We start from the raw sequence: 12,101 nt of genomic DNA on the forward strand, positions 1-12,101 counted from the left end.
AAGTAATCTATTTGTATAATTAGTTAATAATCAGTTGCATGCAGGTATATGTATAATCACAGATTCCACTTTTGTATAGATTTAGAGCTGTGCAAATTTGTTATTTCTTTATATGTCATTCTGGTAGGTTGTATTTTTAATACATTTACCTATTTCATGTGAGTACTTCAAGCTTAGTATCACAAAACTGAATCTATCAGCTTCCTCTCCAGACCCGTGGTCCTCCTCCATCAGGCCAGAGTGGTTCGTGTCAGCCTCGACTCCGCCTCCCCTCCCTCCCCAGCTGCGGCCCGCTCTGTGCCCTCTGGCTCTTACTGACTGTCCCCAGACCCTCGTCTGACTTCTTCTGTGCTGCTGCGGTGGCCCAGGCCCTTAGCGACCCTGACCCTGACCCCGACTGGCTCGCAGGCTCTTTGGAGAGGCCTTGCCCACAGCTCAGCCCCAGCTCTGCTGTGGCGTCTGGCCTGCCCTCCACAGTGCGGGTCTGGTCACGTATTCCGCACTAGTGGGTCATCTCAGGATAGAAGTCTCATCATCCCACAGAGCGCCCGACACACAGTGGGTGATGTACAGGGGCCGCAGCAGTGAGGCCTGCTGGAGTGTGGTGGGTAGGGCAATAATGCGGGTGTAGTAATTTATAGTCTTAATTTGAGCACTCCACCTAAAATGTCATACGGTGTGCTGGAGTGGGATTGTCATGTTACAGAATTCCATGCTTATGATTTTGTAATAAAAAGGGGCGTTATTTGTGCCAGACCCTGGGTACATACGTATTTGTTTTACTGAGTTGGGTAAGAGCATTTCACCCAGTATTAATCGACCATTACTAATCTCTGCTGACTTTCTCGAGTAATGTCTCTTAAGGGAGTTCATTCACTCAGTAGTTTTTTCTTCTGTAAGATGAAAACACACCTGCCTGATAAATTCATACCTATAAATCAGGACACCTCCTCCCTTTAGGAAATGAAATTACAGTTCCCTTTCAAGAACTTAAAGGTGAGTTTCAAACAGCTTTAACTAGGATGTTTTCATGTTGGTTTGAATTATATTAAGTTGCTTTATTTTTACAATGCTGAAGTTGTGTCACCATAATTTGACCAAGTTGCATCTTAAGGTTCGGGCTATTTTTTGGCAGTGTGACATTTAATTACTTTAATTTGATAACAGGCAAAATAATGTTATTCAAAGGCGGTGACAGGTGATATTCTAATTAGATATGAATATTCAGTCCCCTAGTTAAAGCTAGTATACATTTAGTTATGGAGATGGAAATACATAAATTTTTCATGTGAAAAACATCAACTGTAAAAACAAACAAATCTTATTTGTTGTGTTTCCCACAACTTTTTTCCCTAATCGCTTGAGAGTTCCGCAGGTGTCGCCGTGCTTGTTTGGGCGTGTGTGGAGGAGAACTGTGGGACGCTCGCCCCTGGAGTGGAGTGCAGTACAGAGCCACCAGAGAGTGGCTGCATTTGTGGGCTGCAGAACGAAATCGTGTGTCTGCCATCATTGCGTGCTTACAGAAGGAAAATAAAACTGATTCATGTACTAACAGGCATCAGTTTATTAGTATTGGTTGGTTTATCACTGACCTTTTTGCTTGTTAGCTGATTACATATTGAAGGCATTCTCTCTGAGTGTATAACAACTTCGGTCATCGTTTCCAAAGGATGACGTCTACTTTTTGTCTCTCTAGGTTTTCGGAAAATAAGTCTAGATGACCTCCGGAAGGCGTACATTGTTAAGGACGTGCAGCAGTACATTCTTCACCGTTTGGATCAAGAAGAAGCTTTGCGACAACACCTCACGAAAGAAACCGCGGAGATGTTGAATCAGCTGCACATTAAAAGCAGTGGGTGCTTTCTTTATCTGGAACGCGTTCTGGATGGAGTTGTAGAAAATTTTATTATGTTACGAGAGATCCGTGACATCCCGGGAACTCTAAACGGGCTCTATCTCTGGCTGTGTCAGAGACTTTTTGTGAGGAAGCAGTTTGCCAAGGTGCAGCCTATTCTGAATGTGATCCTTGCAGCCTGCCGACCTTTGACCATAACAGAATTGTATCATGCGGTGTGGACCAAAAACATGTCACTAACCTTGGAAGACTTTCAACGCAAGTTAGACGTCCTCTCCAAACTTCTTGTTGACGGACTGGGAAACACCAAAATACTGTTTCACTACAGTTTTGCAGAGTGGCTTCTGGACGTGAAGCACTGCACTCAGAAGTATTTATGTAACGCGGCGGAAGGACACAGAATGCTGGCTATGAGCTATACCTGCCAAGCCGAGAATCTGAGCCCGCTGGAAGCACAAGAGTTTGCACTGCACTTAATCAACTCGAACTTGCAGCTGGAGCCCGCCGAGCTGGCCCTGTGGATGATCTGGAACGGCACGCCCGTCAGAGACTCCCTGTCCACGCTCGTCCCCAAGGAGCAGGAGGTGCTGCAGCTGCTGGTGAAGGCCGGCGCGCACGTGAACAGCCAGGACGACCGCGCCTCCTGCATAGTCCGCCAGGCGCTGGAGAGGGAGGACTCCATCCGGACCCTGCTGGACAACGGCGCTTCCGTGAACCAGTGCGACTCCAACGGGAGGACGCTGCTGGCCAACGCCGCGTACGGCGGCAACCTGGACGTGGTGAACCTGCTGGTCTCCCGGGGGGCGGATTTAGAGATCGAAGACGCCCACGGGCACACGCCGCTCACGCTCGCCGCGAGGCAGGGGCACACCAAGGTGGTGAGCTGTCTGATCGGGCGCGGCGCGGACATCAACCACACGGACCGGGACGGCTGGACGGCGCTGAGGTCCGCCGCCTGGGGCGGTCACACCGAGGTGGTCTCCGCGCTGCTGTACGCCGGCGTCACGGTGGACTGCGCAGACGCCGACAGCCGCACCGCCCTGCGGGCCGCGGCGTGGGGCGGGCACGAGGACATCGTGCTGAACCTGCTGCAGCACGGCGCCGAGGTCAACAAGGCGGACAACGAGGGCCGGACCGCTCTGATCGCGGCGGCGTACATGGGGCACAGGGAGATCGTGGAGCACCTCCTGGACCACGGGGCGGAGGTGAACCACGAGGACGTGGACGGCCGCACCGCGCTCTCTGTGGCCGCGCTCTGCGTGCCCGCCAGCAAGGGGCACGCTTCGGTCGTCAGCCTGCTGATCGACCGAGGGGCCGAGGTGGACCACTGCGACAAAGACGGCATGACCCCGCTGCTGGTGGCCGCCTACGAGGGGCACGTCGACGTGGTCGACCTGCTTCTGGAGGGGGGCGCGGACGTGGACCACACCGACAACAACGGCCGGACGCCCCTCTTGGCCGCGGCCTCCATGGGCCACGCCTCGGTGGTGAACACGCTCCTGTTCTGGGGGGCGGCCGTGGACAGCATCGACAGCGAGGGCAGGACGGTGCTCAGCATAGCCTCGGCCCAGGGGAACGTGGAGGTGGTGCGCACTCTGCTGGACAGGGGGCTAGATGAAAACCACCGAGACGACGCCGGGTGGACGCCTCTGCACATGGCGGCTTTCGAAGGTCACAGACTAATATGCGAGGCACTTATCGAGCAGGGTGCTAGAACAAACGAGATTGACAACGATGGGCGAATACCCTTCATACTGGCCGCGCAAGAGGGCCACTATGACTGTGTTCAGATGCTGCTGGAGAGCAAGTCCAACGTCGACCAGAGAGGCTATGACGGCAGGAACGCGCTGCGGGTTGCCGCCCTAGAGGGACACAGGGACATTGTCGAGCTGCTCTTCAGCCACGGGGCGGACGTCAACTACAGAGACGCGGACGGCAGGCCCACCCTGTACATTCTGGCCTTAGAAAACCAGCTGGTCATGGCCGAGTACTTTCTGGAAAACGGTGCGAACGTGGAAACAAGCGACGCCGAAGGGAGGACGGCGCTTCACGTCTCCTGCTGGCAGGGCCACCTGGAGATGGTGCAGGCGCTGATCGCCTACCACGCCGACGTGAACGCGGCGGACAACGAGAAGCGGTCGGCCCTGCAGTCCGCGGCCTGGCAGGGCCACGTGAAGGTGGTGCAGCTGCTGATCGAGCACGGGGCCGCGGTGGACCACACGTGCAACCAGGGCGCCACGGCGCTCTGCATCGCGGCCCAGGAGGGGCACATGGACGTCGTGCAGGTCCTCCTGGAGCAGGGCGCCGACCCGAACCACGCAGACCAGTTTGGGCGCACCGCCATGCGTGTGGCGGCCAAGAATGGGCACTCCCAGATCATTAAGTTACTAGAAAAATACGGCGCGTCCAGTCTGAACGGCTGTTCCCCGTCTCCCGTTCACACGATGGAGCAGAAGCCCCTGCAGTCCGTGTCTTCAAAGATGCAGTCGCTGACCATTAAGTCGAACAGCTCCGGCAGCACCGGCGCGGGGGACGTGCAGCCCCCGCCCCTGCGCAGCCTACCCAACGGGCCAGCGCACGCGTTCAGCTCCCCCTCCGAGTCTCCAGACTCCACGGTCGACCGGCAGAAGTCGTCCCTGTCGAATAATTCCCTGAAGAGCTCCAAGAATTCCTCCTTGAGAACGACTTCGTCCACGGCAACGGCCCAAACCGTGCCCATCGACAGCTTCCACAGCTTGTCCTTTACCGAGCAGATCCAGCAGCACTCGCTGCCCCGCAGCAGGAGCCGGCAGTCCATCGTGTCCCCGTCTTCCACGACGCAGTCCCTGGGCCAGAGCCACCGCTCCCCGAGCAGCGAGTTCGAGTGGAGTCAGGTGAAGCCCAGTCTGAAGTCAACCAAAACAAACAAGGGGGGGAAGTCAGAGACTTCCAGTAAATCGGGGTCAGCTGGGAAAAAGGCTAAACAGAACAATTCCTCGCAGCCAAAGGTCTTAGAATACGAGATGACTCAGTTCGATGCGAGAGGGCCCGCAGCCAAACCCGGGCCCGGCGCGCCCCCGAAGCAGACGCCAGCAGAACCTCCGTGCAGAATGACGGCGCCGTCCGCCCAGCCGGAGGTCGGCCGGTCTCAGCAGCCACTGCTCATTCACCAGCAGGGCGGGGAGCAGAAGAAGAGGAACGGGATAATGACGAACCCGAACTACCACCTCCAGAGCAGCCAGGTGTTTCTCGGCAGGGTCTCCGTCCCCCGCACAGTGCAAGACAGGGGGCACCAGGACGTGCTGGAAGGGTACCCGGCGTCAGAGACGGAATTGAGCCTTAAACAAGCCCTGAAGCTTCAGATCGATGGTTCCGACCCCAGCTTCAACTATAAAAAGGAAACGCCATTGTAACAGGTAACGTTGGCTCAGCATACAGAGTAGAATGCCAGAGGTCTGGTCCCCCCTTAGGGGTTGGGCCTCTCCCACCTGGAGCACCCCTCTTCCCTGCCCTCCTTTTGTCGCCCAGAGTGCGGACGGTTTCACGTACTTCCTGTGTTTTATTTACTACGTTGATTATGTGCCCCCTTCCGACTTAAGTGGAATCTTCGTGAGGGTGGGATTTTCATCTGTTTTGCTCGCTCCACGTACTTGGGATACTGCTTGGACCTATAGGAGTTTCTCAGTAAAAATGTGTTGGATGGATGGATGGATGGATGGATGGATGAATGGATGAATGAATATACTATTTATGGGTCTCAGATTAAGAATTCCTTCCATACAGTCATTTTCCCTCTTAAAAGTTCTTTGATGATAATAGAGGGAGGAACTATTTCTGTAATACTTCTTGGTTTGAATAAAATAGCGTATGCAGTGCAGAGTAGATGACAGTACATGTTAGTTTCCTGACTTTTCACCCTGGAAGTCAGAGACCTAATCAGCCAAAGGTAATTTTTTGTAGGCAGGTTCTTAAGACTCTTCTAAGTAAACTTCGCACCCACCAAGCATAAGTGTGGAAAGGTGGGGGGTGGCTGTATTGGCAAAGGGGATTTTAGAGGCCATTATATTTAGGCATAAGAATTAAGTGTTAAAACCGCAAAAATAAAGTCATATTTATTAAATAACACCTCAGTGCATGCTTCATTAATTATATTGGGGAAGTTAATGGGAAAATAGATACAGAATTTTGTTTTATCTATGCTTTTTTTAGAAGCACATTTCTGATATTGGCGATAAATATTTCATTAGGAATCTTTCCTGACTTTTACAAGTGTGTTTATCCCACTTTGCTTAATCATTTTTATCCTCTAACAAAACTGAACTCTTTCCTTCTAGCAAACGGAAAGCTCTTTCTTAATGTTTCTTTTGTCTTTGGAGATATATTTTAGGTGACACATTACTATACCTTTTACTAACAGATGCCCCTCTGTGTGGCCAAATCCCATTCAAAAAGAATATGTATGAAGTAGTTAGTTCATTCTCCAATGTGATTTATTTTAAAAGTGTTTTGCTCTATGCTACCACTCCCCAACTCATGACACCTCTTGTAAAGGCAAAGTAAAACGGTGGGTCCTGAGCAGCTGAATACATGAATTAAGGTAGCATTTTGTGGGACCTTTCGAAATGCCTTGTAAGTTAAATAGTGAATCTCTGATGTCTACTTTGTGCTTTACACAGAAAGTGTATATTATCATATGTGGTCCTAACACTGTATGTAGTCGCACAGTAAGTACAATGTAGAAATTCATATATATATATCTCTTTAATTCTGCATTAGTTCCCCATCCTGTGAAACGGAAGACCTGGTGATCGGGGTGGTTCCTCGGCCGCCGGATGACAACGCAGCACCCGCCGCCTGCGGGAGGGAGGCAGGGAAGACACGACCCACAGGGAGCTGCCGGCCGCCCCGCGAGCGCCGCCCTGTGCCTGGCTCTGGGCTGCCGTCTTGGTGTGACCCTCTCTCGTGCTTCAGAAACTCCATTTCGTGTGCTTTGTATCCATTCACTCCACCAGAACGAGCACTTTTTAAAATGCAGGTGTATACTGCAGTTCCCTGATAAAAGCTGAGAAAACTTTACGTATTTTAAGTTAAGTTTTGATAAATGTGCATGTGCCATGATCAAATATATATGAACAGGCAGTGTTCCTTGTATTTATTTTTTTGTTTTTGTGGCAAATGAATCTTAAGCCTACTGTTGAGTCACATCCGCGTTGCTGTAGTGTTCGGCTCGTTTCTTGTACCTTTAAAAATGTCACTCAATAAAATAAACCATGCAACTATTTATACCTGCTACACCTTCAGCATCGGTTAAAAGGAGTTTCCGTTTAATGCCACCTTGAGGTGAAGACAACGGTTTTTTCATAGATTTCACACTAATTTCTAGTCTTTTAGGGAGCTGCTCTAAGTCACTGAGATTGGGATTTCCCAGTGGAACCCTCCCGATCTCTGAGTTACAGCATCAGGGAGGAGAAAGGAAAACAGACAAGGCAGAGCGCAGTTCTGTCCCATTCACCAGGGCGCGAGTGCACCCTCCGCTCACGGGTCATTCCACCTCCGAGAAGATGGATGGTCGCCCCCGAGGCCGGACACTGCCCAAGACAGAGTCGGACCTCAGTGGCGTGCGTGTAGAGGGAGGCCCAGCGGTCTCTGAGGGTGGATTGCTGATCCCCGAACAATTAGCTCATCGACTGCCCTCATCTCCTCCGTCGAGTTGAATACACTATAATTTACCAGTGCGAGTTTTAATGCTGGCTTCTCTCTCAGTTGCTTCTATTTTGCAAATCAAGCATGCTGGAAATAAGTCCCCGCTGAAAATCAGTTGGGTTGATTCCAGTGGTTAGTGGGATGAACGTTCTTGATGAGTGTGGTAAGCACTGTCCTTCACCGGGGACACCACCAACCTGCCCGTCATAGCACGTGTGTGGGGTTTTGGGGTATCTGATAAACACTAAGCTTTGTCCACATACTCTTTCCTGTTTTCTTCCTCGGACAGCTGCCTTCGGGATGGCCGCCAGGGTCGAGGGTGAGGTCCGTGAGCAAGCCAAAGCGAGCCAACTGGCTCCGGTGGGCGGGCATGCGGAGCCAGCTTCAGTGGGCGCGCACGCGTCCGGAAAGGCTCGAGTGTATTTAAAAGCCAAGGGCTTGTGTTTGATCTTTTTAGGAGCCCCGAAAATCTTACAAAATCCAGAAATTCAGTTCTTCCCATATACCCTTGGTAAGAAGGAGGAATGAGGAAAGAGAATTTGGAGATTCAGCACAAAACCATTGCCAGTAGGAGAAGAGAACGTTTAGAAAATGTCTTTCTTAGGTAACCGAGGTCAGTAATGTCATCTCGCACGAAGGATCTCCACGTGACACATTGTTCACACAAACAGAAGCCGCGTGCACTTGGTCGTGGTCCCTGTTTCACTTGGATCTTCTGTAAGGCCTTGCATTTTGCTTTTGTTGTTTAGAGTCGGCAAAACTCGTCTTGTTCGTGTCACCGAGTCCGAGTCAGGAGTAGGAGGTGCAGTAATGAGTTCTGTCGCCATTAGGGTGACATGGCAATGTGGAGAACTCGAATGTGAATGTTTCAAGTATTGAATTTTTGTCCCCATGGGACATTTATTAATACACTTAACAGGACTCTTGCAAAGTAGCCTTAAAAGTGTTAATGATTCTTTTAATAAATATGAACACATACTGTTATGAGAACCAATCTTGGTCATGCCTCAGATACAGTGCATTTACATTGCTGTGGAAGATGAAGCTCTAATTTCTTACTAGGTGTATTTTTTTTAGAGAACCCTGAAAGCTGCCAGTTTTTCTATTAACCTTGAATTATTGGAATTGTATTTATTTAATTTTATTGTTTTTGTTTTTGTTTTTTTTTACAAAAATGCACCTTGTAGCCAAAGGGCAAAGATATGACTCATTACAGAAGGGATTTATGTTTTTCAAACAGCTAAATGTTTTCATATTCATACGATAAAAACTTGAAACAGTTGGTAGGAAGAAAACCTGCTGGAAAAATAAGACTTTCGAAAGTAAGTATTCCTCTGAATGTTTTTATATTACGTTTTGGAATAGAACAAAAAATGGCTTTCAGTTAGGCTAAGGATGCCAGGGAATCCAGGTGCCCTACTTTGCTGGTTTCTTTCTGTGGGGGATTTCATACCGTGATTGAAAATGGCTTTTAATCCACTAAGGAGAGTAAAAGGAGTCCCCCAACTATAACTCCTAAAAAGCTATTTTAAAAATTAAACTGGCTAAATTTTGTAAATCGCCTGACGCCACTACATGCCTACGATGATGCCATGTGCTTTGAACAGGTTTGGAATACTCCGTCTCTGCCTGCCCCTCAGAGTCATGAGCTGACACACGGGGAGTGGTAGGGAGCACAGGAACGAAGAATAAAGATCTCAGTGCTTGTGGGAAAGTCTGCCCAGAGCTCAGTGTGTCCTGCGTAGCCCAGCGGTGTCTTCTGTCCCTCACCCTCGTCCCACCCCTACGAGAATCTTCACCAAAAAGAATTCCTTCTGCAAAAGCAGGAGTCCATGCTTTTCTCAACATTGTCTGGCTATGCAAATGTTTGTTTTGCTCCGTGTCCTCCATTTATTTACTTGTCTCAGCAAATGTAGATGCCAACAAATACTTTCTTTTTTACTTTTCCATTGGTTTGGGGTATGTAAATAGCCTAAAATGTACATTGAACTTCACATTGTAAAAGTTTTATTTTATTCCTTGTATTATATTACGCAAAAATCCCTATGTATATGAAAGTGCATAATAAATATATTTGCTTTACAGAGGATATCTTGTTTTAATTTTGTTCTTGAACCAACAGAACATGCATGCCATGCTCATAGTAAAACAACTAACAGTTTTATATATTAATGTATTTTAAAGATTTTATTTATTTATTTTTAGAGAGGGAAGGGAGGGAGAGAGAGAAACATCAATGTGCAGTTGCTGGGGGCCGTGGCCTGCAATCCAGGCATGTGCCCTGGCTGGGAATCGAACCTGCGACACTTGGGTTCACAGCCCGTGTTCAGTCCACTGAGCTACACCAGCCAGGGCATATTAATGTATTTTAAATAAGTTCTGAGCACATGAATTTGGAACCATTTTACAAAGAGGGAGAGGGAAAGAGGGAACTTTCCAAAGGAAGGCAGAAAAAAAGATTTGGCCTGTCAATCTCCTGAAAGCTCCTTCCTGAGTCCGTCTGCTTTTCTGCGAGCACTGTGTCTCGCCGAGGTATGTGTCATGCCTTTGGAACGGCAGGAACCCCGTAAACTGTGTGTGTGGATGCTCCCTGACGTCAGAATACTGCGGCCACCTAGCACTCGATATTTTGGAGTTTCATTGCAAACGTGGCCGGTCATTTTTCAAATAAATTTCTATGTACTGTTCACTGAGTAAACCTGAGTCACCTCTTCCTGTGTGTGTCTGTTTTCTGGTACTGCTCTAAAGAGAGGTTTCTAGAAAGGCCATCGCAGTATTTTCTGTTAGGTAATTTTATAATTACAGGGTTCTGCCGTCATTACCTTAGGTTCTTTATAAAATCTGTTGCATTCATAGAAACCTTATTCTAAACGTTTTTAATGATGTTTACATACAAATGAGTGATTTACATAGAAGAATTTTAAAACAAGCTGGTTGACTAAATAAACACGGAATTTTCTAGCTGGCGGTCCAAAGGAATACACTATGAGAACTTGGCAATGATTAATGTTTTCACTCCTTTGCCCTAGTTGTTGGAAGGATTCCAACGAATAGTAGTGAGATACACACCGAGGGTTTAGGTTGCTGAATTTCTGGGAAATTTTCAGTCATTCTGCAAATACATGCACTAATCTTATTTTTAAGAGAAGGCCTCTGCTTGTAAGTGAAATTTAAATTATCCAAATTGAAATGGAGTCATTTGAAATTTACTGTGTTTTTAGGTTTCTGCCTTTTTTAGTTTTATTTTCAGTTACAATTTGCATTCAGTGTTATTTTGAATTAGTTGCAAGTGGGCAGCGCAGTGATTGGATTCTCACGTTTTATGGAGTGATGTGCCTGACATTTCACGTACACACCAGACACCATTCATAGTTCCTACAGTGCTACCGACTGCATTTCCCATGCTGCACTTCACATGCCTGTGGCTGTTTTTGTGAGTAAACTGGCAGCTTTGCACTTCTCAGTCCCTCCACCTTTTTCGCCCAGCCCTGCAGCCCCCTCCTCTCTGGGGACCATCACTCTGGTCTCTGCGTCTATGAATCTGTTTCCATTTTGCGCCTTTATTTTGTTCTTTAGATTCCACATATAAGTGGAATCACATGGCATTCGTCTTTCTCTGTCTGGCTTATTTCACTCAGCACAATGACCTCTAGGTCCCAAAGGGTAAGATTTCATTCGTTTTTTATGGCCAACTAGTATTCCATTGTATACATGGGCCACAACATTTATCCACTTGTCTACTGATGGACACTTGTACAACTCAACACACACACACACAAAAACAAAAAACAATCCAAGTAAAAAGTAGGCGGAGGATGCACAGAGGGCCAGTAGACGTGAAAACACGTTCTAGGTCACCAATCGTCAGAGAAATTCAAGTTAAAGCACAATGAGTCTTACCTGTCGGAATGGCCGTCGTCAACACAGCAACAAGTGGTGGGGAGGGGGTGGAGACGGGAACCCTCGGCACTGCTGGTGGGAACGCGGACTGGGGTGGCCCCTGTGGGAAACAGTGGGGGGGGGTCCTCAGAAAGTTAAAACGGGAACTGCCTTATGGCCAGCGATTTCACTTCTGGCTCTGCATCCAAAGAAATGCAAAACAGCAGTGCATTGCAGTATTATTTACAATAGCCAAGATAGGTTTCTACTCTTAAATACACGTTGTCTTTACCACCCTGGCAAAATTTAGCCAAGTTCTGAGAACATTTCTTTAAAAACATGTATTACATCTAGAAGCCCCCTATGCACTTACAGCTTTTACTTATTCTTGGTCTCCGTGTGTGAAAACTGATACAATGGTCCGTCCCCAGAGAACGGACGCTACACTTTTAATGAGCACAGGTAATCCCACTTTGTGTATGACCTTATGGTGATCTAGAACACATACAGGAAAAGCCAGAAATCCTAAGCTGCTGTCCGGAAGGTCTTTATAAATTGAACACACCTGCTCACCCACACCCCTGATCTGGATGCAGTCCGGATGCAGGCCGTACCCACGGTCGGAAACCCCCTTGCCCGTCCCGGACACGACCCCCAGTGACGAAAACCCCTGCTCTGGCTTTCG

The 12,101-nt window shown here is 48.5% G+C and overlaps 1 protein-coding gene across 2 annotated transcripts in view; it reads left to right on the forward strand.

Moving 5' to 3' along the window:
* ANKRD50 (ankyrin repeat domain containing 50) overlaps window positions 1-9,624 on the forward strand; it is a 31,631-nt gene extending 22,007 nt beyond the window's left edge. For both annotated transcript variants that reach the window (XM_045831108.1, XM_045831109.1), the window contains exons 4-5: window positions 1,697-5,250; window positions 6,611-9,624. In XM_045831108.1, coding sequence (XP_045687064.1) covers window positions 1,697-5,247 — 3,551 coding nt within the window. In that variant the 3' untranslated portion in view covers window positions 5,248-5,250; window positions 6,611-9,624. The remainder of the gene's footprint in view (window positions 1-1,696; window positions 5,251-6,610) is intronic.
* The last annotated feature ends 2,477 nt before the right edge of the window (window positions 9,625-12,101 follow it).

Source organism: Phyllostomus hastatus, unplaced genomic scaffold, assembly GCF_019186645.2.
Source record: "Phyllostomus hastatus isolate PE091 unplaced genomic scaffold, TTU_PhHast_1.1 phas_contig_159, whole genome shotgun sequence".
Lineage (NCBI taxonomy): Eukaryota > Metazoa > Chordata > Mammalia > Chiroptera > Phyllostomidae > Phyllostomus > Phyllostomus hastatus.